A 27,218-nucleotide genomic window follows, 5' to 3' on the forward strand; every position below is an offset into this window, starting at 1 on the left:
TGTGGAACGGGCTTCATGAAAGGTAGGAAACTGGTATATTTTTTGCATGAAAACCATCAAATTCTCTCTTCTTGACATTTTCCTCTCGGGTGATGGAAAAAATAGTCCTGGTTTTCCTCCATCAATATAAATATCGCATGACAAATACCCACATGTATTTATGCGGTCCCCATACCTTGAATCTGTGGTCACCTACACCCAAGAAAAAAATGCAGTGACAAGAAACTGGGTGTTACTGGTACTAGTTAAGTGACAGGGCAGTCCGTGGGTGTCAGAGATGTATTTATTAGCATTCACTTCCTTGTTCCTTTTGAGAAAACAAATTTGAGGAAGCTTATTAAAAACAGATCATTGAAGGGTCCCCAGCCTGAGTATCAATCGTGTTCAACATCAGAGTACACGTGTCCAGATAGGGGTGCCTGGGTGGCTCAGGGGGGTGAGGGGTCCGACTTGGTTTCAGCTCAGGTCATGATCTCATGGGCCATGAGATCGAGCCCTGCACTGGGCTCCGTGCTTCCCCGTTCTCCGTTCTCCACCGCCACTCCTCCCCTTGCTCTCGCTCTAAAATAAAGACATAAATCTTTAAAGAAAAAAACAAAAATAAACCTGTCCAGATGGCAGGAGGAATCAGTTTACATGTGGGATTGGGGAGTACCCTTAGAAGTTTGAATGTATTCTGAGAAGAGGGATTTGCAAAAGGCAGGCAGTTTAGTTCAGGAAAGCAGAGTTTGCAATGCCATTACAAACTCAATCAGGGCTGTGCTCCCTCCAAGTCTTAAGTTGAGGTTGTGAAAAGGCGAAAAGCAAGCAAATGAGCTCCTTGGCTGGGAGCTGCGGTTACCCAATGCTGGACAGTGCAACACTGGGCCCGGGCATCCGTCCCCTCTGCCGCGAGTATCTCATGAAGTCGTGGGTTGTGGCGGCTTTTCTCCATGAAAATTTATCAGGTCTAAGCGCGACAACAACAAAACCAAAGACTTCCGGCTCCAGCGTTTATTACAGAAAATCGCTCATGGCAATAGGGTTTAAAATAAAAATGTAAATACAAGTTTACCGCAAAGAAACACCGGACACGTGGTTATGTCCTTCCGCAACTCAACCAACATACAGACAACAGTCAGAAGCATCCACTTGGTTCAAATTGTGGATTTCACACATTCGATAATATTTTCCCACGCACCGTCCATGAGTGAGGCCCCGCACTGCTGCAGATACTGGGGATACGGCGATGAATAAAAGAAATTCCTTGTGCTGAGAGACCTTCCGGTCTCTGAGGGGGACAGACAGATACCAGACGAAAACCAAACCTAACATGTCGAGGAGGAGCTGCAGGAAGGACAGGGGAGGAAGGAAGGTTTCTGTATGTAGAATTCATTAAGAGCAAACCAGGGCTGCTTTTTAAGGTCACATGTGGGGGAAAAGATACAAACTCTTTATTTAAAAAATAACTTTATAGGTTGTAAATTTCTGGTCAGATTCTAAAGGTCATAGCTCTGAGCAGCGTTTCTAATTTTCGAATCAGAATCTCTACTAGTAAGTACTTTATGGCTATCCTAACGGGATGTGACCCACATCAGGGTCCACTCCCAGATCCCCTCTACGCTCTGCCAGAAGCCAGGGCTGCGGGTCCAGCAAAGCACGTGGTGTGCTCCGTGGCGCTGTGGCGGTGCCGAGGGGGAGCTGTCCCAGAGCAGCTGCCTCCCAGCTCTTCTCCCCCACGGCTAAACGTGGGACATCAGCAGGGACGACGACAGAAATAATACTGGCCTTTGGTCGCGTACGTCCCAGCGTGCTGTGTGGCTCTGTCTCCCTTCCCTTGGGAGGCTGCCAAAATCCCCAGACTGATTCCTACAAAGGGTTTCCATGAATAATTTAAGAATACACCCCAGGTGGCCTTGGAAAAGCATCATGTAATTCTTAAACTTAGGTTTTCCTCCCAGTTACATTTTCTTCCTTACCGTGATAGTGAACCTTCCCTTTCCTGAGTGCGTGTAAGCAGAGAAGAAGGGACACCCACAGAGAAGGGCCGGGTTCAAAACAGGACACAGATAAGTTACATGTCAATTACATCTCAATAAAACTGAGAAAGGAAAGAAACCCCAAAACAACCATGAGCGACCCCATAGCATGTTAATAATTAAAAGCTGATTAGACGCATTTCTCTTATTTTTCACGAACATCACCTACTTTCCTCCTACTGAATGATTCTGCTTCTTACTCTGTTCTGTCAGGAGCATTTTCTGGTCCCAAGGCTTCTTGCAGACACCGTGACCAACTTCTACATACTCCCTTACCTTAAAATATCCTAACAGTTTCTCTAATTAGATAGTTGTCCCTTTCTGTCACTTCATTGCAAATTCACATCAGAAGCTGCTACTGTTCTACTAGGTTAGGAATTAGGTTGTGAGCTGGGAAGTATTAGTGTTCAGGAAAGGATGACCTGATGTGAATCCTAAACCACAGAAGGGAGAGGTGACTGTGATGTAGGAGCCAAGGTTTTGGGGACACACGGATAGGGTTCCCCTGAAAATTGTACAGGTCACATTTCTGGCACCTGCAGATGTTTTCCAGAGGAAGCTATTTTACAGAAAGCCAGTGGTCATGGCATCCAGCTTTGCTAAAGAAACTTCCCGAGGGCCTAGCTTCAGTGTCAAAAGTATCTAAAATACTTCCGGAAAACTCCTGAATGGTGTGTAACATGGAGAATGGAGGGTGAGTCGGTGACACGGGCAGCCACAGGCACACGGTGACAGTGTCACCGACAGGGACACAGTGACCATGTGTGCTCTGCCACAAGCCGTGAGCGCAACGGAACTTGAGATGACATTAGAGAACGTTTTCTGGATTTCACTCATCCAGCGACAGGTCTTTCAAGGCTCTGCCCACGGGAAGGAATAGAGGAAACTTCTGTCCAAGAGGTAAGTGCTTGCCTGTATTTTTGGACCGGTGACCCGAAGACATCCTCCTTCTTGAACGAGCAGGTACCCACTGCACAGTTACTGAGGGGAGCAGGAGCCCAGGCTTCGAGCGCGGCTCCCCCAGAACTCCCGAGCATTCTAGAACTTGCTTCTGGTCACTCGGTCTCCTGAGGCAGGAACTCTTCACTGAATTTGCTTGCAGTGCTTTCATCTTCATTAGAATAGTTCCCCGAATCCTGACTGGTTTGGGAACTGTATTTTTTGTGCTCTCCATCAGTTTGGTTAGTCTCTTCTACTGCCGCGATAGTGTTTGTGTTTTCAATTATAAAACATCTTTCCGTTAGTTCCTCGGAAGTAAAAAGGAGGAGGTTCCGGAGCGGCTGCTCAGAGAAATACTAATTTAAAGAAAGGGGAAGAACAGGAACAAATTGTTTAAAATGTAAGAGTTTTTAGGTCCAGTGGCCTCAGCTTCTTAAATCTGCTACCGAGAAAACCAGTGGTACTGGTTTATATGCAAAAACATTAAAAACCAGTTTGGAGCCTAGAAACTGCTATCTGACATTTAGAATAAGCCCCTCACTAGTGAGGTCCCATGCCTCTTGGCACTGTCTTGGGGCAGGTACATGAAAAGGACTCAAGAGGGGGCAGAGGGTGCCGGAGAGCGTGGGAGAGGAAGGAAAGGGGGGTGCACTGGGACTGTGGACAGTTTCTTTTGAGACTTAACAGCACAAAAGCACTTGCTCAAGTTCTCTTAATGGATCTGCTTAAGTCTACAGAGTTAACAGGTGCAAATATATCATAGTTGATCAACAATTCCCCTTCGGGTCTCGCCAACTCCAAAGCCAGGGCTCCAAGCGATACTCTCAAGGCAGGCCGTCTGAACCCCCGCCCCAGGTGGCCACGCCACCCCCAGGCTCAGTCCGGGCTTAGGTCTTTGTCATTTAGTGCTTTCATTAGATATGCCGACCTCACGGTGGGGTCGAATAGGAGCCCGTGAGGTATCCTGAAAGGAGGCTCATGTTCTGTTATTTCATTTTCTGTGATGTAACCCACGGGGTGCACTGATGAGGGTATAGTAGGCTTTGGGTGAATACCCAGCTTTTCCATGATAAAACAAGTGCCAACATAGCCAAACTGAAGAAAACTATGAGATTAAGGACAAACCTTACTAGTCCACGTTATTTGATATTAAATGGCTGTTTCTACGGCCAATTTACCGAAAGTGAAGAAAATATCCCAGTCTGTATTGTTTTCTGGAGATCAAGAAAATGCGTATGTTGCATGGAAATCAAATATATTTCCCATTCATTTTAAGAAAAATTCACCCACTGACAAAAGTCACATACCTCATCTATAGTGGAAGGAGGTTTACTTGATGGGAAGAACACATAACTGATACATCGAAAGAGAAGTTTCATGACATAGATGACAACCGGGATGGAAAATAGCGCAGCACAAACTCCAGCTATGAGCCAGGTTTTGGAAGTATTTCCTAAAAATAAGTAAGTGATATTTAGCAACAACATAGATCGCGACACACAAATACGTTAACAATGCTGACGGTTTACATGGATGAACTGTAGCTATGTGGGAAGGAAATAGAAAAATCTATGAAATGATATACCCTTAGAAATATTTCTGGTAACATGGAGCATACAACAGTTGTAGGCAATGCTTTCCCTTTATGCCTCTCTCTATAAGTAGGCTCCATGCCCAACATGGGACTCAAACTCGTGACCCTAAGATCAAGAGTCCCATGTTTACCAACTGAGCCAGCCACATGAAAGTCTTCTACCCCTTTTTTTAGGCAATGCATTTCCATTTAAAGAGTGGCCGGGCAAGGTGAAGGATGCAATGTTGACATTTAGCTCCCAACAAGCAAAGTGTTCTCGAGCCCTTCTGTGATACAGAGCTAGCATAATTAATACCATTCCGTGACTAATCAGCCATCTACAAGCCAACACTGGAAACTGTAAAATACAAGGTGGGACCTGACCATTCCCATGGAACAAAACTCACAACTGAACTAATGAAGCGATTCTCCCACGATAATTACATTAAGAACTATGCAAAACCAAACACCTAAAATTAGTCTTTTTATACGTTAAAGAGTAATTTTTTAAGGCAATTAATTACATGCATATTGGATGAACTATAAAGCATTCAAAAACACTGAACTGCGCATTGAAATATTTTCTAAAACTGCAAGGCTTAGCCCGAAGGTCTACTTTTGATTCATGTAGCTCATGAAGAAAGTATTCTCTTCATACTTGTATAGCAATAAGGAAATACTTTACAATTTTCAGTGAATTGAATTATTTTTTAAAAGTCCACTTACATTAAAAAAAAAAGAGAGAGAGAGACAAAGAGATAATGAAAGATTCTGACCTGGTTTTGTTTTCTCGCACACAATATCACTAAAAACACTGCTTTTATTCCACCTTTCATCCTGAATGAGTGCTCGGGCTTTGACACAATATACAGTCAGCGGTTTCAATTGAGGAAAAGTAAAATCAGTTCTTTTCTCTAGAATTTTTTTCTATAAGAAAATAAGTAGATCATTGATAACATTTAGTCACCTTACGAAATCAGATAGGGAATGTCGATTTCCTAAATTCTCTAGAGATTCAGTCAAAGATTGGCCTCTCCCAACCACTTAGCTGGTGTATGTTTAAGAAATATACATTTGAAAAAAAAAAAAAGAAATATACATTTGGGGGTGCCTGGGTGGCTCAGTGGGTTAAGCCTCTGCCTTCGGCTCAGGTCATGATCTCAGAGTCTTGGGATCGAGCCCCGCAACGGGCTCTCTGCTTAGCCGGGAGCCTGCTTCCTCTTCTTTCTCTACCTGCCTCTCTTCCTACTTGTGATCTGTCTGTCAAATAAATAAATAAAATCTTAAAAAAAAAAAAAAGAAATATACGTTCGTTTTGGACCACATGTTACAACCCAAGTCAAACTTAAAAATGCTGCTTCCAAAAAGGAATATGACATATTCTTAAGACAGCTCTAAATTTATAATACCTGTTGGTTTGGTTTAAATGTCATTGTATTTCCTCTGCTCGGGGGCAGGGGTAGTTAGGAGGCGGGGCTCGGACCTTAAATTGCCTGTATTATGGTATCGCTTATAGCTATGTGGCCTCAGGCAAGTTGTTTCATTTCTTCTTGGCCCTATTTTCAGATCCGTAAAATGAGGACAATTACTGCTGCTCCCTGCAGTAGTCAGCCGTGGCCACAATAATACTGTATAACAACAACAAAAATAATGCAACAAAATAATGTCACGTGATGTCATGTACTATAACAAAATATCCTGTGGCTCAAAACCCATTGATTTTTTTCCCACTCACGCGTGTCCTGACTGACTGTGGAGCCCGTACTGAGGCTGGGTCCTCCCCACGTCCCTCGTCCTCCTCGGACCAGAAACCACGTGCAACATGCAGAGAAGCCCCAGAGCCAAGCCGAACCATCCTCGCATCACAACCGCCCACGTTGTACCGCTGGCAGCCCGGTGTCAGGGAAGTACTAAAGAGATTCTCCATTCCAAGTGTCTGCAGACCGACTTGATCGATCAGGCAGTCTGGCAGGATTGTTTTGAAGAACGACTGAGACAATTCACGTAAATTACCATAGTACCTGGTACGTAATAAGCTTTCAGTAAATGTGAGCTGCTATTATGATTGTGATTACTGTCAGGATAAGACAGCAACTGAAATTACTTAATCTCTACTATCTATTTGTTAATTGATGTGCTAAGTGTTTTCTTTTGTTACATTTTAAGATTTTTTAAAAAAAATTTTTAAGTAATCTCTATATCCAATGTGGGGCTTGAACCCACAGCCCTGAGATCAAGAGCTGCACGCTCTACTGACTGAGCCAGCCAGGTGCTCCTCATATTTATTTTATTTTATTTTATTATTCTATTTATTTATTTTGCTTTATTTTATTTTATGTTTAACTTTTATTTATTAATTAACTAATTAAGTAATCTGACAGGCAGGGAGGGAACATAAGCAGGAGGAGAAGGAGAAGCAGGGAGCCCAATGCGGGACTCGATCCCAGGACCCTGGGACCATGACCTGAGCCAAAGGCAGATGCCTAACAACCTAGCCATCCAGGCACCTGTTACCTCATTTTAAACCTCATAAACATCCTTTAAAAAAAAAAAAAACGGAGTTACTATGACTACTGCTACTTTAGAGAAGAGGAAACAAAATCTCAGAGAGGAAAAGCATCCTGCCTAAGGTTACACAATTTGATGGCTTGAGACACAAAAAGTTGTTCCCCTGATGTAGGGACAACTGAGAACCGACTGTAATTCCAGTGGGCTAAACTATGCTTCAGTTACAGTGTGTTCACACAGTTAAAAGGGAAGTGGCCAAGTCATTATAATTTTCTTAGATTTCCAACAGAAAATAAAGTCAGGTTACAGAATTTATCCACCCAACTCAACTCCACCAGACTTTTCAAGGTCGATTTCCTTGATTGCAATTCCGTAGAGAAAAGAGATCTAGAATCATGTGGGTCATCCGATGTTGTGTACTGCCTTTGTCTGTGGTTTTCGAGTATTAGTGTTTTATTATTTATTTATTTATTTATTTATTTATATTTTATTTACTTATTTGACAAAGAGAGAGAGAGATCACAAGTAGGCAGAGAGGCAGACAGAGAGAGGGAGAAGCAGGTTCCCTGCTGGGCAGAGAGCCTGATGCGGGGCTCGATCCCAGGACGCTGAGATCATGACCTGAGCTAAAGGCAGAGGCTTATTTAACCCACTGAGCCACCCAGGCACCCCTCGAATATTAGTGTTTAAAAACCCGTGTTTCTTGACTCTTTTTTCCATGACTGCCCCTGCTGAGGAGCCTTTTTAGAGGACTGTTTTCAAATCCTTTCCCTGCCATGAAACTGAACTGTTAGCAACAGGATTTTGTGCAGCAAAGCTGAACTCTGGAGGCACGCTTTCCTCTCGGAGGGCCACAAACCACCGGATCATCTGAGATTCTCTTGCCCCCTCGGACGTACCCTGCCCCCAGGGGATATCTGGCAAAGTCTGGGGGTGTTGTGGTTGTCACCACGGGGAGGCAGTGCTATTGGCCACCAGTAGGGTAAGCATCCTACAACGCACAAGACAGCTCCCACAACGAAGACTTATCCAGTCTGAATGTTGCCAGTGCCGAGAAACTCTGGTTTAGATGAATGCCCAGGAATCATGGTAAAAACACAGATTCCTGAGTTCCACCCAAGAGATTCTGATTTGAGTAGTAACAGGTGCAGGGATCCGAATGTTAACACACCGGGATGCCCAGAGGCAGGTGATCTATAACTAAGCCATAAAACAGAGAAAGATGCTAATACTCTTCTTGTTGTAAATATCGGAGTTAATTACAGTCCCAAGTTTAAAAACCTGCCTAAAATTTCAACTTCAAGCTTTGCTTCCCCAAATCCTAGTTACAACCCTCTATTATAGATTTACGTCACATAGTTGTTGTTTTTTTTTTTTTTTCTTTTTTTTACCTCAGCATTTGAAGTGTTTTCCCAAAATACAATTTCATAAATTAGCGGGTAAAGATGGTTCACAGGCTTATTTTCCGACTCTTCCGGAGCGCTGATATAGACCCGCAGGGAAGCATTGTTAGTGGATTTCATGGTAATGACCGGAGGAAACAGGGTAACTGGGAAAAAAGTGTACAGACACAACGTTCAACTCGGAAAAACAATGTTAAGACTCTGTACCAAATCAGAGAAGCACAATCCGAAGGAAAAACTACTGGCTTACTTTGTAAGTGAGTATCAAATTTTTCTTCATGAGACCAAACAGATGTGGTATTTCCATCCGATGCTCGAACACGGATAAGGTAAATTCCTTTATGGAAAGTATTTTTGGGAAAGACACACTGCGTAGTTCGGACATTTTTGCAGTTTGGTATTTGTTTCCATTTACCTGAATTGTCCCCAGGAATCTTTTTTAAATAGGCGCTTTTAAGACAAAAAAAAATTACAAACATAGTAATTCAATGAATATTTATGAAATACCTAGAACATTCTAGATACTGTTCGGGGTTCATGTCACAGAGGGGAACAGTCGCCACCTTCAGGAAGCTCACACTACACTGTAAGAGACAAGCATACACCACAAAGAGAACCAGAGCCCTTGTTCTGGGGCGTGACAAGAAGGGAGCGCTGTTGCACCAAAGCCCATCCAAGCCAGCCCACAAGAACCACCCACGAATTTTCCCAAATGGTGCGAGCCAGTTATTAAAAGCCATTATTACAAAATAAAGTACATCACCTTACAGATACACAGGTTGCATTAAAAATAAAAATACTCAAAAAAATACTCAAAACTCTTTTTTTTTTTTTTTTTTTAAATTTATAGCTGGCAGGTCAGAAGCACAGGTGACAAACTGGATCGAAACTCATTTTGTCCTGGTTATTTCACTACGTTTTATTACCTGTGCTCAAAGCTATTTATGTCTATTGTATCTCTACGGTGGCAATACTCTGTAACGGGGGCCTCCTGTGTATTTCTTCCCAATGCCATGGTCAGTGACGTCATGCTGAAAGGGACCACGGTAGGTGTATTTACAGTATGAAAATTGGCAAGTGCTACAAATAAGGCATTTTTTTTTTCTTCTGGAAAGCCAGCTGTGAAACATATCACCCATACACCAACGGGTGAGTGGTAAAATGGAGATATCCGCCACAGTGTGGCAAGAGCCAGTCAACATAGAACTTGGACATTACCGGTGCCTGGAGGGGTCAAGTAAACTACTCAGAAACCAGCAGCTCAAAGCAACCCAGTTCAAGTCTGCAACTGCAACAGCCTCCCAACTGGTTCTCTCGCTTTTGGCGTCTCCATGGTCCACATACAACGTGGCGATCTTCCCCTCCTCGAACACACACTTCATGTCACCTGCCCCTCGATGCGAAATTCTGAATGGCACCCAAAGGCCTACAGGACAGTCTGAGGCTAAGCCTCTTCTCACCCTATCCTGCGTATTCGGTTTTCTCTCTCATTGCTCTCCCGTGACCAAACAGTCAACTGTTCTTCAGGTAGGGCTTCTCTCACGTGGGTGGTAAGCAACATTCTGGATGGGCTCCAAGAGTCCTTGCGACACCCTGAGCAGAGGGCCCAGCCAAGCCAGGCCTGGTCCCCTGACCAGAAGTCACTGGCAGATAAGCGCACTCTTGAAGCGGTTATTAAATCTGTGGTGATTTGCTACAGAGCAGGAACACCCCCCACCTCTGACCTTAACCTGATTTTCAATCTGTTTGTGGCCTGAGCTTCCCTCGTGCTGTAGCTCTGCCTAACGTGCCCTCTTGTGTCTAATTTTAAAATACGTGTTTCATGAATGAAGGCCTTGTTCACATCTCCTCTCTCTCCACATGGCTTCTGGGGTCTCTCCGGCCCCAACCACCTTTACATTTTGGATTTCTGTCACCCTCATCATTTGCGGACCACTCCTCGGCCCCAAACCACCGTCACTACGACACCTCAGCTACCTGCCTTGGATTCCAGGAACCACGTGCTGCACTACCGTGCCTTCACCATCCCCTCGGTGCTCCCTACAGCGTGCCCGAGTGCTCCCAAGAGACTTCGAGACCGGCCACCGGAAACCCCAGCCCTCTCAAGTCTGGCGCACGCGACATGACCGCCCAGTTTCCGGGTCAGGCAGGGTCAAGGGGCCTGCAGGCGCGGACGCGCTCCCACTGCATGACTAACACGGAAGGACGGAAGGACGGAGAGTTCACCAGAGTGGTCCTCCCTTCCCCTCGCCCTCAGTTGACTTCCTGCTTCTCTCCCTCCTCACACTCTCCGTTTCCTGCCCCTGCTACACTTGCCTCTGGTCCCTCTACTCCTCTGTTCCCAAGAGAGCTTGCTTACCTGTCCCCTTCCTCCCCACAACCTGCTCCTCCTTCCGCTGGTTTTACCTCTTTATCCCCTACAGCTTTCCAGCCAACATGAACTAAACGCGCTTCTCGGACCTGACCCACAGTCGGCCGCAACACAGTGCCGTCCCGCTTGCTTCGTTTCCCACTGACGTGATCCCTGAAAAAATCTGCCAAAACCACTGACACTGTCAAGAAAGTGGGAAGGCTGATTCGAAATGAATAAGACAGACTGGACTGAGATCATTCCTAGGACTCGGGGAACAAGCGAGCTCTGAAGAAAAGGTCAGGGTCATGTGGCAACTATTCCAGATTTGGGAAATGAGACACGCAGCGAGAAGCACACTTGAAAAAAAAAAAAAAAAGCACCAGTAAGTACACGAGATGTTATTAAATATGTCCATATTACAACAAACGAAGAAACCAAGGCCGGAAGAGATGAAGGGATTAGCTCAAGGTCATCCAGTTAAGTTAACGGCAGAGCAGGGACCAGAATTAAATATCCCGTTTCCAGTATGATAGAATCATCCCAAGCAGTCTGCCCCTGTGCCTGGAGCTGTAGGGGGCTGAAGCGGCAGGAAAGGAATCATAATAAATTAAGCAAAAGGAAACTCATGGAATCGAACTTACTGGAGCCACTGAGCGTGAAAAGTCACATTTTCCTGCGCGTAATCCCATTTAAGAACATAGGTTTGATTTTTAGCATCAACTTGAATATTTTCCGGTGGAGGCAGTTTATTTTCAACTAGAAGACAAAGAATACACAGAGAAGCATGCATTGTTACTTTAGTGAGATAAGACATGGCATGAAGAGTACCATGAGTACCAAATTAAGTAATTAAAAAAAATTATTTACTTATTTATTATTTGAGAGAGCACGAGCATGAGCAGGGTGGAGGGGCAGAGGGAGAAGGAGGAGCAGGCTTCCCCCTGAGCAGGGAGCTCGATGCGGGGCTCGATCCCAGGACCCAGGGATCATGACCTGAGTCAAAGGCAGATGCCTAACAGAACTGAGCCACCCAGGTGCCCCCCTTCCCCCTGCTTTTTTAGAAGATTCATTTATTTGAGAGAGAGAGAGAGAGATACATGGTAAGAATTTTCTTTTTAAGATTTTATTTATTTTTTTTTTGTGAGAGGGAGAGAGCGAGCACATAAGCAGGGGGAACAGCAGAGGGAAAGGGAGAAGCAGGCTCCCCACTGAGCAAGGAGCCTGATGCAGGACTTGATCCCAGGACCCTGAGATTACGACCTAAGCTGAAGGCAGACGCTTAACTGACTGAGCCACCCAGGGGTCCTCATGGTAAGAATTCTTAACAGCTTAACAGCATGGGAAAGAAAAGAAAAGGCTTACATGTTATCAGGAGGTAATAGCTAAGGGAGTTACAAATGGTGTCTGTTCACACAAGGTGATAGTACGCAGCTATTTAAAAGAGCGTGGTGGGGTACCCGGGTGGCTCAGTCGGTTAAGCGTCTGCCTTTAGCTCAGATCATCATCTCAGGGTCCTGGGATCGAGCCCCACATGGGGCTCCCCACTCAGCGGGGAGTCTGCCTCCCCGTCCCCCTGCCCCGTGTTCTCTCTCTAATAAATAAAACCTTAAAAAAAAAAGAATATGATAGATCGGTACGTGCCAACATACAAAAGGATCCTCAATGTCGTAGGTTAAATTAGTGAGTTGTAAGATCGATCTACCAGGATCCTATTTTTTCATTTTAAAAACCAAAACCAAGAAACCGTTTACACGTCTGTGTGTATGCTTTTAGGTCCCACGAGAAGCAGGAAAGACACACAAACCACTAGCAGGGCTACATGCTGATGAATGGAACTGGGGTGAGGAGGCGGAAGAGGAAAACTTTACTTTCAATTCTCCTGTATGTTTGATTTTAAAAACGAAGCATACTAAAATTATGACTCAAATAACAAACAAATCTAAGCTCCTAACCTTTGACCTTAATTATAGGCAGGAGGTCACTGACAAAATATTATCAGGATGCTTTCACATCTTAACGTTTCACTTATAAAGGTATACTTTTTGGAAGACTAACTGTTCCTTGAGCAACTACTTTCTTCCTTTTGGAAGTGGATTCTGAAGAAAAAATAGTTTTTTTATTTTTTATTTTTTTAAGATTTTTATTTATTTATTTGACAGAGATCACAAGTAGGCAGAGAGGCAGGCAGAGAGAGAAGCAGGTTCCCCACTGAGCAGAGAGCCCAATTTGGAGCTCGATCCCAGGCCCCTGAGATCATGACCTGAGCCAAAGGCGAAGGCTTTAACCCACTGAGCCCCCCAGGTGCCCCGAAAAAATAGTTCTTGTCATGAGAAAAATATTTAGACTTTTAGACAGAACTTTCATTACTGTTTACTTGAGACAAAAAAATCCCAGTTACTGTGACTTTTATTTTTTTTGCTTAAGTAAATGCTGTAATATTTTCGTTTTAGTATCTATTATCATATACACTTAGCAACCGGGAGGAAAACTGCCAGAATGAATAGGGTGCCCCTCTGTATACACATTTACTGAATCTAAAATACAACTTCCTCCTTACCTGCGGTCTTTATACAATACACGGGACTATAGACACCGGTTTTTCTTGGCAAAAGTCTTGCTCTAACTTTTAAACAGTAGGTGGTCTCTGGTGAGAATTCATAAATTTTATCTCTGGAGTAAACAGTTTTAGTCTTTCTCTATAATAAAAAAAAAAATAGAAGTCTGCTCTTTAAAAAAGTCTAAGGTCAGTATTTTGAACAAATTCAGGTCCTTTTTCTCTCACATTGAACAAAGGTAAAAAGAATGCTCACTTCTCCACTTGAAGAGTTCTTCCAGATGTCTAAGCTGTAGATGAAGCTTGAGCTATCGGAAGCCCACATGCCACCATCTTTTGTTCCAGGCGGGGAGATGTTGATGATTATTGCCTTATCTTCGGCTTCTAAGTGTACTTTTGGGGGACCAATTTGAGCTGTAAAAAAAACCGAACACGTTTACTATATAACTTCATCAATACAGGGTTGAAACGTTCACTCAGCAAAAAATTCTCAGCACATCCTATGTACCTGGCATTAGTAACACTTAAGTCCCTCATGGAGCTTATACTCGAGCAGGGGAATATGGCCAAAATCCCCAAACAGACAAATGCATATAATGTCGTGTGTGCTGTAAGGAAAGATGAAGTTAACACAGAGGGAGAGAAGACGGTGGCGAGACCTGGTTCAGATAAGTCAGTCAGGAAAAGCCTCTCTGCGACATTTGAGCTGAGGCCCAAAAATCGTGAGGTTGTCAGTCAGGCAAATTATCTTTATTTTTATTTTATTTTTTTTAATTTTATTTTAATAAACATATAATGTATTTTTATCCCCAGGGGTACAGGTCTGTGAATCGCCAGGTTTACACATTTCACAGCACATATAAACTACCACAACTGAATCAGGCAAATTATCTAGGGAAGGAATATTCCAGGCTGAGCCTCCAAGGTGGGAACAGGCTTCACATTTTCAAGAGGCAACAAGGCGGCTCATGTAGGTGCATGGTTGAAAATGAGATCAGGGAAGCAGCTAGAAGCCAGAGGACAAAGGAAGAGCTCGGCAGTTAGCTTTGGGAGGTTGCTGGAGGCCTGAGATCGGAGGAGTGCCAGGCTGGGATTTACATTTTGGAAAGATCATCTTAGCTGAGGCATGAGGAAGCAGGAAGGCTGGGAGGAAGCTACCGCAGTGGCTCGAGAGAGAGCAGCTTGGTGAAGGCCGGTCGCAGCGGTGGACGCGACGAGGGATCTGCTTCGGGGTGAAGATCGATCGTTCAGAATGTTCTGACAGACCGGATGCAGGGCGTGAGCAAAAGCGATGCCAAAGATGACTCCAAGGCTCTTGGCCTGAGCAACTAAAACAGGTGCTGTCCATAGCGGGGATGGAAAAATCCGCCAGAAGAGCACGTTTTGAGGAAGAAATCAAGAGCGTTGGTTGACCAGATGACTGGACGCCCAAGCAGAGATGTTTGTGGAAAGAGAGTTGGCGGTACAGTGTAAAGGCAAGGGGAAGGAGTGGGGCTGGAGATGTAAGTCTGGGCTTTTCTCAAGAGCACGGAGCTGGGCTTAAAAGTCGTAAGATTCCCAGTGGACCGAGTGTGGAAGGAGAAGACGTACGACAACCCAGCCCTGCAGCGGTCCAGCACTGAAAGGTCTGGGCGGCCAGGAGAAAGGGGCAAAGGAGGGGTGGATGGCAGGAGGAGAGCGGGCAGGGGGCAGGGCCCTGGAGATCCAGAAGTGGACGGGTTTCAAGTGATCTCCGTGGTGGTACACAGGAACTGAGCCAGAAGAGACTGGGAACTCACTGGGCGTTGAGGAAGTCACCAGAGTCCTTGACAAGAGTGGTTTCTGGGCAGCGAGGAGGAACGGAGTTTGAGGGCACAGGGCTGCAGAGACAGTGGTGGGCAGAGAAGCGAGAGAGGCCAGACATCATTCTTCTCGGGAGTTCTGACAGAGGGCCGGGGTTCCCAATTGTTTTGGTCTCGGGAGCCCTTCACACTCAAAGAAACGGAGGGTCCAAAAGAGATTTTGTTTATGGAGATTACGCCTTGCATTATTAAACCTGAAAACCGATATTTTCAAATACTAATTCATGAAGAGTTAGTAGTGGTAAACCCATTGCGCTGTGACAGATATTTGTTCTAAAAAAAGAACATTTCCCAAAACAGACATGGCGAGAAGAGTGGAGCTGTGTCACATCTTGTCCCAGTTTCATTAAGGTCTGGCTTCACCAAGAAGACAGATGTATCTCCCGCTCGCTTCTGCAAGTCAGTCAGTGGGTTTCCCTGTCGCCCATCAGCCTCTGGAAAACTCCAGTGTACACTCAAGACAGAATGGAAAGGAAGGGGCGGATAAGTCTTAGAATTATCATGAAAACAGTCTGGCCTTTTTTTTTTTAAAGGGGAGATGTTACACCGTCACACAGGAATGGGGTTGGGAAGTGAGCTGTGACAAGGGTAGTTCGGGAGCAACAGCCTGTAGTTCGGCGGGCAACTTCTTACCTTTTTCAAACAGTGTGAATGAGTCAACATAACGCCACGGAGAAGTGTTGTTGCCCTCCTCTGCTCTTATTCGCAGTTTAATTTCTTCATAAACATTGAGCTTGACTGAAGAAAAGTTGCATTCGGTACTGGCCACAGACTGACAGCCAGGCAATTTGAGCCAAGCGCCATTTTCAAGTCTTTGAGATTAAAAAAAGGAGATGAATGAAGAAGCAAATATATGAATACAAAAGAGTCCAACACGGTTTCTGTTCACTGAAACTCTTAACTATTCTAACTACTGGTATAACCACTATTATGACTACTGTTTAGTAAAACCAGAAACTACTAGGCTAAGTAGTTACTCTGTTTGAGTTAATGGCCTGTGAACATTTTAGTGGCAACGTGGCACACTTGCCCAGCACGTATGTACCAAGTTATTATTTAGAAAGTGGAATCATTCCGACGGTTAATTTTTTCACAGTTCTGTAATTCTGTGACGGGTTGCGTTAGGATTTCAACAAAGCAGAGAAAGAAAGAACCTAGAAGGTACCAAGAGTGGACCTAAGTGTCCGCTTTGTTAAAAACAGCTGTGTGACTTCAGGCCAACTCCTGTATTTCTGGATCTTTTCCTCACTGAAAACTTGGTGACTGGATCTGAGGATCCCCTTTGGAACTTTTCTGACTGGGTTTACCAGACCAAAGAAAGGGTGTGAGAAGTTCCTCTGCCCTCATCAAAACCAAACCGTCCCTTTTGCTCTGCAGTAATTCTTCCTACTCCATCACTAGAAATGAAGAACTTAAAATGTTTGTATACACTGACGAGTTCCTTGTTTAGTCCATTAAAAAGCAGAACTGATCGATATCAGATTCTTCAAACACATGAAGAAATTAAGAAAGGACATGTTGCCACATGTCACTCTGCGCCCCCCTGCCCCCACCCCCCCCTCCCGGAGGCTGATGGGAAGGTGAGACGGAAAACAAACTTAGTCAGGTTTTGGAATTGTTGCCCATGTGAAGCCCTGTCGACCTTAAACCAGGCAGAGAAACTCTCCTCTGACAAGGCATTTCTGTCAAGACTGATTTATAGTTTCTAGCACAAGCTTTATGGAGGGGAAGGGGGCAGAGGAGGGAGGGATAAATTTTCATGTTATTTATTTAATTTTTTTTTAAAGATTTCTTTATTTATTTGACAGACAGAGGTCACAAGTAGGCAGAGAGAGAGAGGAGGAAGCAGGCTCCCTGCTGAGCAGAGAGCCCCGATGTGGGGCTCGATCCCAGGACCCTGGGATCATGACCTGAGCCGAAGGCAGAGGCTTTAACCCACTGAGCCACCCAGGCGCCCCTTATTTATTTTTTTTTGAAAGAATTTATTTGTTTGACAGAGAGAGACACAGCGAGAGAGGGAACACAAGCAGGGGGCGCCGGGAGAGGGAGAAGCAGGCTTCCTGCTGAGCAAGGAGCCTAATGTGGGGCTCGATCCCAGGACCCTGGGATCATGACCTGAGCGGAAGGTAGATGCTTAACGACTGAGCCCCCGGGCACCCCTGTAGACTTCATTTTAAAAATGCTTTTTAAGATAACAGACTTTAGGAACAATCTAGCCACATCATTTCTGTGCTGCCCAAATATAAGTCCATCTCATTTTTCAAAAAGGAAACATTTAAAAAAATTACTGAAAATATACACTGGTATGTGGGAAACTTTATTCCTGGCCAGTCTCCCTTTCTACTTCTCTGAGCTGTGAGGCCAGAGTTGGCATTTAATGATACCATTCCTGAGAAACCCCTCCACATCAGAATCTGTGTTAAAAAGCCAGAATCCCTTATTAGAAACAGAAAACTTTAGGGAAACCTGGGTGTCTCAGTCGTTAAGTGTCTGCCTTCGGCTCAGGTCATGATCCCAGGGTGCTGGGATCGAGCCCCGCATCGGGCTTCCTGCTCCATGGGAAGCCTGCTTCTCCCTCTCCCACTCCCCCTGCTTGTGCTCTTTCGCTAGCTGTGTCTCTCTGTCAAATAAATAAAAAATAAAATCTTAAAAACAAACAAACAGAAAACTTTATAAAAATTGTAAACCTAAGCCCTGACATGGTTCCAACCCACTCGCCCTCTCCCCTTCCATCTTTCTTGTTCCAGGAGATGCAGAAACATGCTTGACTCCAGTGTTTTTGTATTACGAGGGACTGGTAATTGCTTTTATATTAGCCTTAAAGAAACAAACAAACAAAAAACACAACGAAACCCAACTTTATCATATAAAGTATTTAGATCAGAACACAACATGGTCTAAAGACAATGAGGTAACTGATAGAAAATTCATTTCGTAAAACCCGTGCCATAATACAATGAGATGCCATCTTTGCCTTTCCTATTCACCCATATAGTCTAAGTACCCAGGAGAGTGTTTGGCATACAAGGCACGCAATCTTTACCGGATGGAAGACTGAATGCTAACACTACACACGTCGTAACAAGATTTTGCATACAGGTCACTAACACCGATGTCTTAGCATGTGTCCTACAGTCATTGGAATCCTAACAGCTTATTTATGTGTCTCTGTATCACCGGTGGCATCTGTCCTATGTTCGGAGAAACGCTACAGTAAGGGGTGCCTGGGTGGCTCAGTCGGTTAAGCGTTCGACCCTTGATTTTGGCTCAGGTCATGGTCTCAGGGTCCTGAGATGGAGCCCCGTGTCCAGCTCCGCTCTAGGCATGGGGCCTGCCTGAGATTCTCTCTCTCGCTCTCTCTCTCCTTCCCTCTGCTCCACCCCCCACTCACATTTTCTGTCTCAAAAAAACCATTTTTTTTTAATTAAGAAGATACTTGTTTACTGCTATTAACTATACTTCCATTGATCACTTACTCCATGCCACTGTTCTGAGCACTTTTCATACTTTACATGCTTCAGGGCGCCTGGGTGGCTCAGTGTAGGTTAAGTGTCTGCCTTTGGCTCGGGTCATGATCTCAGGGTCGTGGGATCCAGCCCAATGTAGGGCTCCCTGCTCAGCGAGGAGTCTGTTTTTCTCTCTCCTCTGTGCTCTCCTTCTCTCTTTCAAATCAATAAATAAAATCGTAAACAAACCAACAATTGTTCTATATTTCTACAGCCTTCTAAGTTAGACACCTTATTACGGTGGGGGGAGGGGCAGGGCGGTGTCCCATCCCAGTTTGCCTAGGGTGGCCCTGGTTTAAGCTCGTTGGTCCAGCTTATCTAAAATTAACTGGCCCTTTTAACTCAAAAGGGTCTTGGTTTGGATGATAAGTTCCACAGGGTCATTTTAGTTTTTATCACGACTTAACAGACAAGGAAACGGTGAAAGCATACATAGCGTGGGACGGCTTTGTCTCCAAGCAGCCTGGCCCAAGTCCCCAGCACCCCATACTATTGCTATACTATCTCCCTAAACTTGTAGTCTGGCATATCTTTATAGGGCAATTATTTATAAAGCTGGTAGAAGAGACCAGAATGAGGACATACTGAAATAATGCATGTGATGCTGAAGTCAGAGTCAAAGGATGAAAAGCAGGCTGCCACAGACTGGAGAATTTAGTATCGACAACAGAATGTGTGAAGGAACAACACGAGGGAGCAGTCTATGCTCTTTACTAAAAGGGTGACTTCATTTATTTTATTTTATTTTTTTTAAGATTCTATTTATTTATTTGACAGAGAGAGATCACAAGTAGGCAGAGAGGCAGGCAGAGAGAGAGGAGGAAGCAGGCTCTCCGCCAAGCAGGGAGCTCGATGCGGGACTCGATCCCAGGACCCTGAGATCATGACCCAAGCCGAAGGCAGAGGCTTAACCCTCTGAGCCACCCAGGCGCCCCCATTTATTTTTTAAAAAAGATTTCATTTATTTATTTATTTGAGAGAGAGCAAGAACAAGAGCTGGGGTGGGGGGCACAGATGAAGAGGGAGCAGCAGACTCCCCACTGAACAGGGAGCCCCACACGAGGCTCGATCCCGGAACTCCAGGATCAGGACCTGAGCCAAAGGCAGACACCCAACCGACTAAGCCACCCAGGCGCCCCTAAAAGGGCAACTTTAAAAAGAGTATCTGAAACAACCTGTTATACCTAAAATAGTTGTTTAATAGAAAATTCTGAACTAAAGCAAAGAATGAAATGGACAAAACTTGAAGTTCAATTTAAAGAACATCTCTAGAGATAAAAATTCTTAAATGATTAACTCCGAGAAAAACCATCAATGTATGTATCCATGTTTGTGTACGTGTACACACATTTATGTACACACACACACACGCAAATGACTAAAGCTGTGAGAGGACATTAATCTCACAGTTCTGTTAACCATCAACTGGAGGACTGAGTGCTGGGGCCATGGTTGAAGTGGGGGATCCTGGTTCTGGGGTTCCTACACCCTGTTTCTTCGCTGCCCAATTACCGGCCGCTCTTTCTTGGGCAAGGATCAGAGTTAGCCCACAGAGCTCTGACACCCAAAGCAAGGTACTGTACTTCCTGAGCCGCGCTCCTTCTGGAATCCTTTCTTCGGCAACTTCCCGCCTGCCCAACCTCTTGGCAGCTATGAGGTAGAACGTGAGCGCTGGGGAGAAGGCAGAAACTCCAGAAACAGAGTCTGTGGAAAGGCAGGATCCTATATACTGATGCTAATAAATTTTACCTGAATTAAAACCGTGTATATGATGGGGATAATAAAAAAAGCCTGACCCTAGGAGAACTGGGAGGCCTATCTCAAGACCCTGGATAGAGCTTTTGGGGTACTCTTCCATAACCTCAAGACATGTTCTAGTTTAGAGCCTAATTTATACTCAAAGAAGGTGGCGCATCTCAAAGAGAGAAGGTAGGGCTGTGGTCTATGAAAGCTGTCTGCCATCCTCATCCCTCAAATCTCTCTTGGGGCACCACCCAAAGAGGAACTGGACTAAGTCTCTGTTTGTAGAAAGGAAGTTATAAACATTACGTAGACACAAAATTTCTCTCAAAGATGGAAAAAACAACCGGTTCCCAAATCTGAGAAATAAATGAGGGTGTTAGGATTTTCAAAATTATTACGGCGATTCTTGCAAAGGGATCATTACAGTCACGTACAGTTGATAATCTGCTGAAAAAGTCACATTCCTGACAGACGGACGGCTCCTGTTCCACCTCAGGATAAAGGTATCATCAACGATGTCGACCTCTACATTTTGAGGAGAGTTTAGATTTGTTCCTCCTAGAAATCAAGGCAACAAGGGAGAAGACAGTTACATATACACTGTAGATATTCTTAAAAATGTTGCTCTCCCTAGGGGCGCCTGGGTGGCTCAGTGGGTTAAAGCCTCTGCCTTCGGCTCAGGTCATGATCCCAGAGTCCTGGGATCGAGTCCCGCATCGGGCTCTCTGCTCCGCGGGGAGCCTGCTTCCTCCTCTCTCTCTCTCTGCCTGCCTCTCTGCCTACTTGCGATCTCTGTCAATTAAATAAATAAAATCTTAAAAAAAAAAAAATGTTGCTCTCCCTTTCATGTCACTGATTAAAGAATGAATACATTCAAATATAACAAAGCATATTAAAAAAATCCAAAAAAAAACCCCCCAACAGTTGCTCTCAGCACAGGGCGGCTGCTAATTACGTATTTAATCTCCATATTTGAGAGAGCTAGAAAAAGGTTGAGGTCTTTTAGTCTATAAAAGGGAAGCCTTATATATCATATATATCTCAATAAAGCCGGAAAAAATAAAGAAAGAAAATCAGTGTTGATCTTTTAATTGAAAGTCTCTTTACCCAAAAAATATAAAAACACTAATTCAAAGGGATACATGCACCCCTACATTTATAGCAGCATTATTTACAACAGCCAAGTTATAGAAGCACCCAAATGTCCACTGACTGATGAACGGATAAAGAAAATATGTCATATATATATATATATAATATGCATACACACACACATATATAATGGAATATTATTCAGCCATAAAAAGAATGAAATCTTGCCATTTGCGACAACATGGATGGAACTACAGAGTATTATGCTAAGTGAAGTAAGTCAGAGAAAGACAGATACCATATGGTCTCACTTATATGTGGAATTTAAGAAACAAAACAAATAAGCAAAGGAAAACAAAAAGAGAGAGGCAAACCAAGAAACAGACTCCTAACTCTAGAGAACAAACTGAAGGTCACCAGAGGGGAGGGGATGGGGGGATGGGGGAAATGGGTGAAGGGGATTACAGACTACACTCAGCGTGCTGGAAAGAAAAAAAAAAAAAAGACCTTCCACCAGCAAAAAGATTACAACTTGCTGAAAGTTCAGATGACAGCTGGCATTTTTTAGCAATTAAGGTTAAAACAAACAAACAAACAAAGAGAAAAAGTAGTCTCTGTATAAAAATTGTCTTTGATCTTAGAAGTGATGTAAAGGATACAAGGTTCAACGGTTAATGGCCTCAGTTTGGTTTCACATCCTGTATATATGCTTCATATATTCTGATACAGAATGGAGCAGCTGTGATTTCAAAGTTAACAGCTAGTCACAGAAACCAAATATTCACACGACAAAATCGGGAGACAGAAGTATGAATGTTTATCACGTCAGCCAAGCCCTACAGGAACTCGGAAAGGTGTTCATATCGAGCCTGAACCCTTCCGTTTACTTTTAAGGACTTCCGTCTAGAGATCTATTATTTCTTACACTTCTAGTAGGAAGTTGGATGTCCTCTCTTCTTATTTTTCCCTTTCGGCCCCTCTAACCTGTTTTCTTCCTCTCCGATTACCCAAATACTCCAAGACCCAGCTCAAGTCTGACTCCTTACAGAAAACCTTCCTTTAACACTGCGGCTCACGCTAACCTTGTTCTTTCATTACATGCTGGACTACGGATCCCTACTGGTCAATTTCACACGAAAGCAGATGTACTCAGCAGAGTACCTGACATCTAGTAGGATCTCAAAACTTGCTGAATGAAGATATTTCAAAAGAAAGCCAATTGCTTCTTGAATGAAACACAGATCCCTATTTAGATGCCAAGTTCCTTAAGGGCAGGGTCTCTACAGTGGGTTACTCAATCTGCATTTTTCAGAGGACTCAGCATAGTGCTGGGTTCACAGAAGTTTCTTCAACAGCACCAAGCGCTGATTTCTCACTGAGATGAGCTGAAATTTTTAAAAGGTCAGACTTTCAAATTTATTTCTGGTTCCTATAATATTTCTAGCCTTTACTTCTGCCTCGGGGCAAGCATGGTACCTTCTGGCAGACTTTCTACCATAGGAGTCCTTACGTAGAACTTTCTTTATTGGGACTGTCTCCTCTAGTCTCCAGCTAGAGATATGGTATGAAGTCCAAAAGGAAAGAGCTGAGAAAATATCTTCCAAAAATTTTTTTTCTTTTTTTAAATCTGGGGAGCTCCTCCTTGAGTGTCCCCACCCTCAATTTTCTTTTTTGCACTTATTTTCTCTGAGACTTCATCACAAAGGACAATACCTTTCCTTATTCCACCCCTCCCTTTAAACTTAATTCTCATCCCATTTATTGGGATTTTATAGATTATATGCAGCCAAAGGGGAGTTGACTGGGTTTACAGGAACCAACAAAAGATCTGACAGCATTTGTAGTCTCTGGTCTAGACTAGTCTAATCTCACTAACTGTGGCCCTTGAGACAGGGAGAAGAAATTTGATGGGGTCGAGACAGGGATTTCCTCTGGGCTGCATCCTTCCTCTGCTAAAGGATGGAGACACTGCAGCTGGGGACATCTTAGCATTTGGAAGACCAAGCAATATCCTTTTGAAAAGCGTCTATTTCACCTTTGTAGTGTGAAAGATCTATAAATGGGCACTTAATCCAGTTGCTTCCAGCCTTTCACATTCCTTTTTTTTTTTTTTTTTTAAAGATTTTATTTATTTGACAGACAGAGATCACAGGTAGGCAGAGAGGCAGGCAGAGAGAGGAGGAAGCAGGCTCCCCGCTGAGCAGAGAGCCCTATGCAGATGCAGGGCTCAATCCCAGGACGCTGAGATCATGACCTGAGCTGAAGGCAGAGGCTTTTAACCACCGAGCCACCCAGGCGCCCCCAGCGTTTCACATTCTTAATGGATGATCAGAAACGACTTACGATCTTTTTAAGTCTGACATAAATCCAAACACATACGTCCATACAAATAATAAATTCCCTCCCATATTTTGGGTAATTTTCTTAGGCTAGGGTCCCAGAACTGAACTGACTAGTTTTAAAAGTACGAATATTTTAATGGCTTTGAAAGAGAGCAACATTAGCATCTCTAGTTTGGGTTAAAATTTTACTGAGTTTTGACCATTTTACTGTTCCATAGAGGAAAAAAGTACATTGGTTAACTGAAAGGTAACTAGGTGCGTAACAAATATTGATGGAGAATTGAGAATTTAAATTGTTTAACCTTTAGGAAAACAGACTACTCTTAAGCCCAGGGCTCTGCAGCCTGGTTCCCAGGGTTTAATTTCCCATTCGGCCACTGCTGAGCTGCATGGCCAAGCTATTCAGTATCTCAGTTTGCTCTATGGTAAAATGAGCATAATAGCTGTAGCTTTGTACTGAAAACTACATGAGTTTATAGCTTTAAAACACCTAGAGAAGGGGCACCTGGGTGGCTCAGTGGGTTAAGCCTCTGCCTTCAGCTCAGGTCATGATCTCAGGGTCCTGGGATCCAGTTCCGCATCCGGCTCTCTGCTCAGCGGGGAGCCTGCTTCCCCCCTCTCTCTCTCTGCCTGCCTCTCTGCCTACTCGTGATCTCTGTCAAATAAATAAATAAAATATTAAAAAAAAACAACACCTAGAGAATTGCCTGGCACTTCGTTAAGAGTCCAATAAATGCTAGCTGTGTATAAAGTTTAATTTAGCAGCTCTCCCTTAATTTAGATTAAAATAAGGATCTTAATGGACATCCTCTTGGATTGCTACTTTTACGTGAAAATTCTGGGGAAGTTCTTTTTATATCACCGCACGATGAGCTGAATACAAGAATTTCAAGAAAAGACTTCAAAGAAATTACCGCGGGTTATACCAGGACCATAGTACTCATATACTATATATATTATATTTATGGGTGGGTTTGAGAAGTAGGACACCATTGTACCGTATGGGGGTACGGTTTTCTAAGTGCACAGTTAAGGACTTTGGACCTACTAGGTGGCCTCACTGACCCCTTGGATTCCTGCCCTTCGGCGCTAGTCCCTCTTTCTCTTTGGGTACCCCTCCTCACTACGAAGTCAACCTTGTAATAGTTGCCATTCCCCCGATGCGTCCCCGTTAAGTACTAATAAAGACAGCAAACTAGCCGGGTGGTCCCGGCCTCTCTATTTTGGTTGCCTATTTTTCTCTTATTATTACTTTTTATTAGACTGTACGAATCCCGAGGGCAGCGAAATTCTTGCAATCTTTATCGCCCTCCCACGTGGGGCTGAATAACTGTTTCCCTAAATTGAGACAATGTTTCAGGAACAGCAACACCATATGCCGCTGACGCCTTGTTTATGACTTAAGGGTCCAGCCCGGCGACCGGCTTCATCTAAGAGAAACAAAGCCGGCAGGAAGGCTCTGGCGCACCCAGCACCCCGGCGGTGGAAGCCCACAGAGCCGGCGGGGAGGGCGTGCCCCGCCCGCGGACGAGTATGCCGGCCCCCAAGCGAGCGGCGTGGAGCGATCCTTCGGAACACCAATGCTTCCAGATTTTCGATCTGAGCGCCGTGCCCCCGCACCAACGGAGGTCCCCCGGACCGCACGCCAGCTTCCCCGGGGCCGAGGCTTCCAACGCCCCCACCGCCCAGACTCTCGCCCCGCCCCCCGGCCTGCGCCTGGATCCCTCGTCGCTCACCTGCGGCTGCCGGCAGCATCCACGGCACCCCAGCGACCAACACCAGGGTCGTCGCGCCCAGGAGGGCGAGCATCGTCCGCGGGCCACCGCCGGCCAAGGAAGTCACATCCTCGGTCACTTCGCGCAGCACCGAACTACGCGAGGCAGGCCTAGGCGCGAGGGGCACCCCCCTGCCTCCGCCCCGCCCCGCCCCTCCCTTCCCTTCCCCCGCCCCCTCCGCGCTCGCCCCGCCCTCCCGCACTCGCCCCGCCTCTCCACGCACGCGCGTCCCCTCCACGCTAGCTTCTCCCCTTCGCATGCGCGCGCCGCCCTGCGGGTTTAGAGCGCAGGTGCGCTCCTGGTGGGAGGTTGGTAGTCTGCGCATGCGCACTTGGAAGTGGGGTGTCTGTCCCGCTGTCCTTCTCGCTCCTCCTTTTACCGTCAGTGACCGCCCACGGCGGTCCACCCTCTCGTTCCGGAAAGGCTACGCCTCACGGGAGGCCTTGACCCAAACAGGAACGCGGCGTGTGCTGGCTCAGGCCTTGCGGCGGTGGAGTTACCCAACGCCTGCCCTCCGATCGCGGCGGAGGCCGGGCGCTGCCGGCTCTCGTTCTCCCCCTCCCGGTCGCGGAGGCGGTGGGACGCGGTGTCGGGGCTGCCTGGTTAGGGGAGGCAGGAAGGAGGAAGCTGCCGAGGGGACCAGGCCGTTTTCTGTGTGCAGAGCGCTGTGAGCGAGGGGCAAGGGTGCCCACAGTTAAGCCAGGAAGCGTCGAGCGCTCGTTTTCGGGGGACCTGGCCGAGGGGCTCACGGGACCCTTGGAGAAAGTCGTGACAGCGTCGGGGCTTGGGAAGGTCTCCGGAACCCCGGTCTCTAAAGCAGTTTTGATCGCTTACCCTTATCAGTAAACAATTTGGGTCCACCATTCAACTCGTTATTTAAACGCTTCGATAATAGATGGTCCATGCTTAAAATGTGCAAAACGGAAAATATAAAGGATGAGAGATGAAATAATCATGCTTAGCTGTTAATTACAACTAAACCATATTAATTATCAATTATGTGATGAAATGAATATTTGTAGAGAACAGTGCCCTTGGATTTTGCCTTATAAACAACTTTGAGGTTTAATTTATATGCCATGAAATTCACCCATTTTAAGTGAAAAATGATTTTCAGTAAATCTAATCAGTGTTAGGCCTCATTATTTTTATTATTTTTATTTTTAGAAAGCCAGAGCGGGTGTTAAGGGTTGGGGGTGGGGGGTTGTGGAGGAAGAGTCAGACATCCAGGAAGAGAGAATCTAAAGCAGGCTCAACAGCACAGAGCCCAATGGAGGGGCTCCAGCTCAGGACTCTGAGATCATGACCTGAGCCAAAATCGGGAGTTAGACTCTTAACGCACTGGGCCACCAAGGTGCCCCAGGCCTGGTATTTTCTTAAGCCTTGGCTTATTACTTTGTCAGTCAAGAATTTTAGGTTTGATTTTGGGTTTGTCAGTGCTTTAACAATGTCATAGATGGAAAAATATCCCACGAGAATAAGTGGGTCCAAATGGAAAAAGGAAATTCCTTGTTGCACTTACTAAATCATACTTATTTTTAAAAGACTTTCCAACAACTTTTTGACTTAAG

General features: G+C 45.0%; 1 protein-coding gene across 2 annotated transcripts; it reads right to left on the bottom strand.

The window, feature by feature from the left end:
* Nucleotides 1-266: 266 nt before the first annotated feature.
* IFNAR1 (interferon alpha and beta receptor subunit 1) lies at nucleotides 267-25,790 on the bottom strand. 2 transcript variants are annotated; one of them, XR_013966520.1, is made up of 12 exons: nucleotides 25,609-25,790; nucleotides 20,873-20,996; nucleotides 15,823-16,001; nucleotides 13,605-13,762; nucleotides 13,352-13,490; nucleotides 11,436-11,550; nucleotides 8,692-8,891; nucleotides 8,430-8,587; nucleotides 5,307-5,457; nucleotides 4,265-4,410; nucleotides 2,931-3,313; nucleotides 267-561 (listed from the first exon to the last, which is right to left on the bottom strand). XR_013966520.1 is itself a non-coding variant. In XM_080798174.1 (11 exons), exons 1-11 carry the CDS (start codon nucleotides 25,679-25,681, stop codon nucleotides 3,074-3,076), a joined length of 1,683 nt encoding a protein of 560 aa, XP_080654300.1. In that variant the 5' UTR covers nucleotides 25,682-25,696; the 3' UTR covers nucleotides 979-3,073. The 2 variants fall into 2 exon arrangements, 1 of the variants encoding a protein (XP_080654300.1); XM_080798174.1 differs by lacking the exon at nucleotides 267-561 and having other exon boundaries at nucleotides 979-3,313; nucleotides 25,609-25,696.
* Between the last annotated feature and the right edge of the window lie 1,428 nt (nucleotides 25,791-27,218).

Source organism: Martes martes (assembly GCF_963455335.1).
Source record: "Martes martes genome assembly, chromosome: 1".
Classification (NCBI taxonomy): domain Eukaryota; kingdom Metazoa; phylum Chordata; class Mammalia; order Carnivora; family Mustelidae; genus Martes; species Martes martes.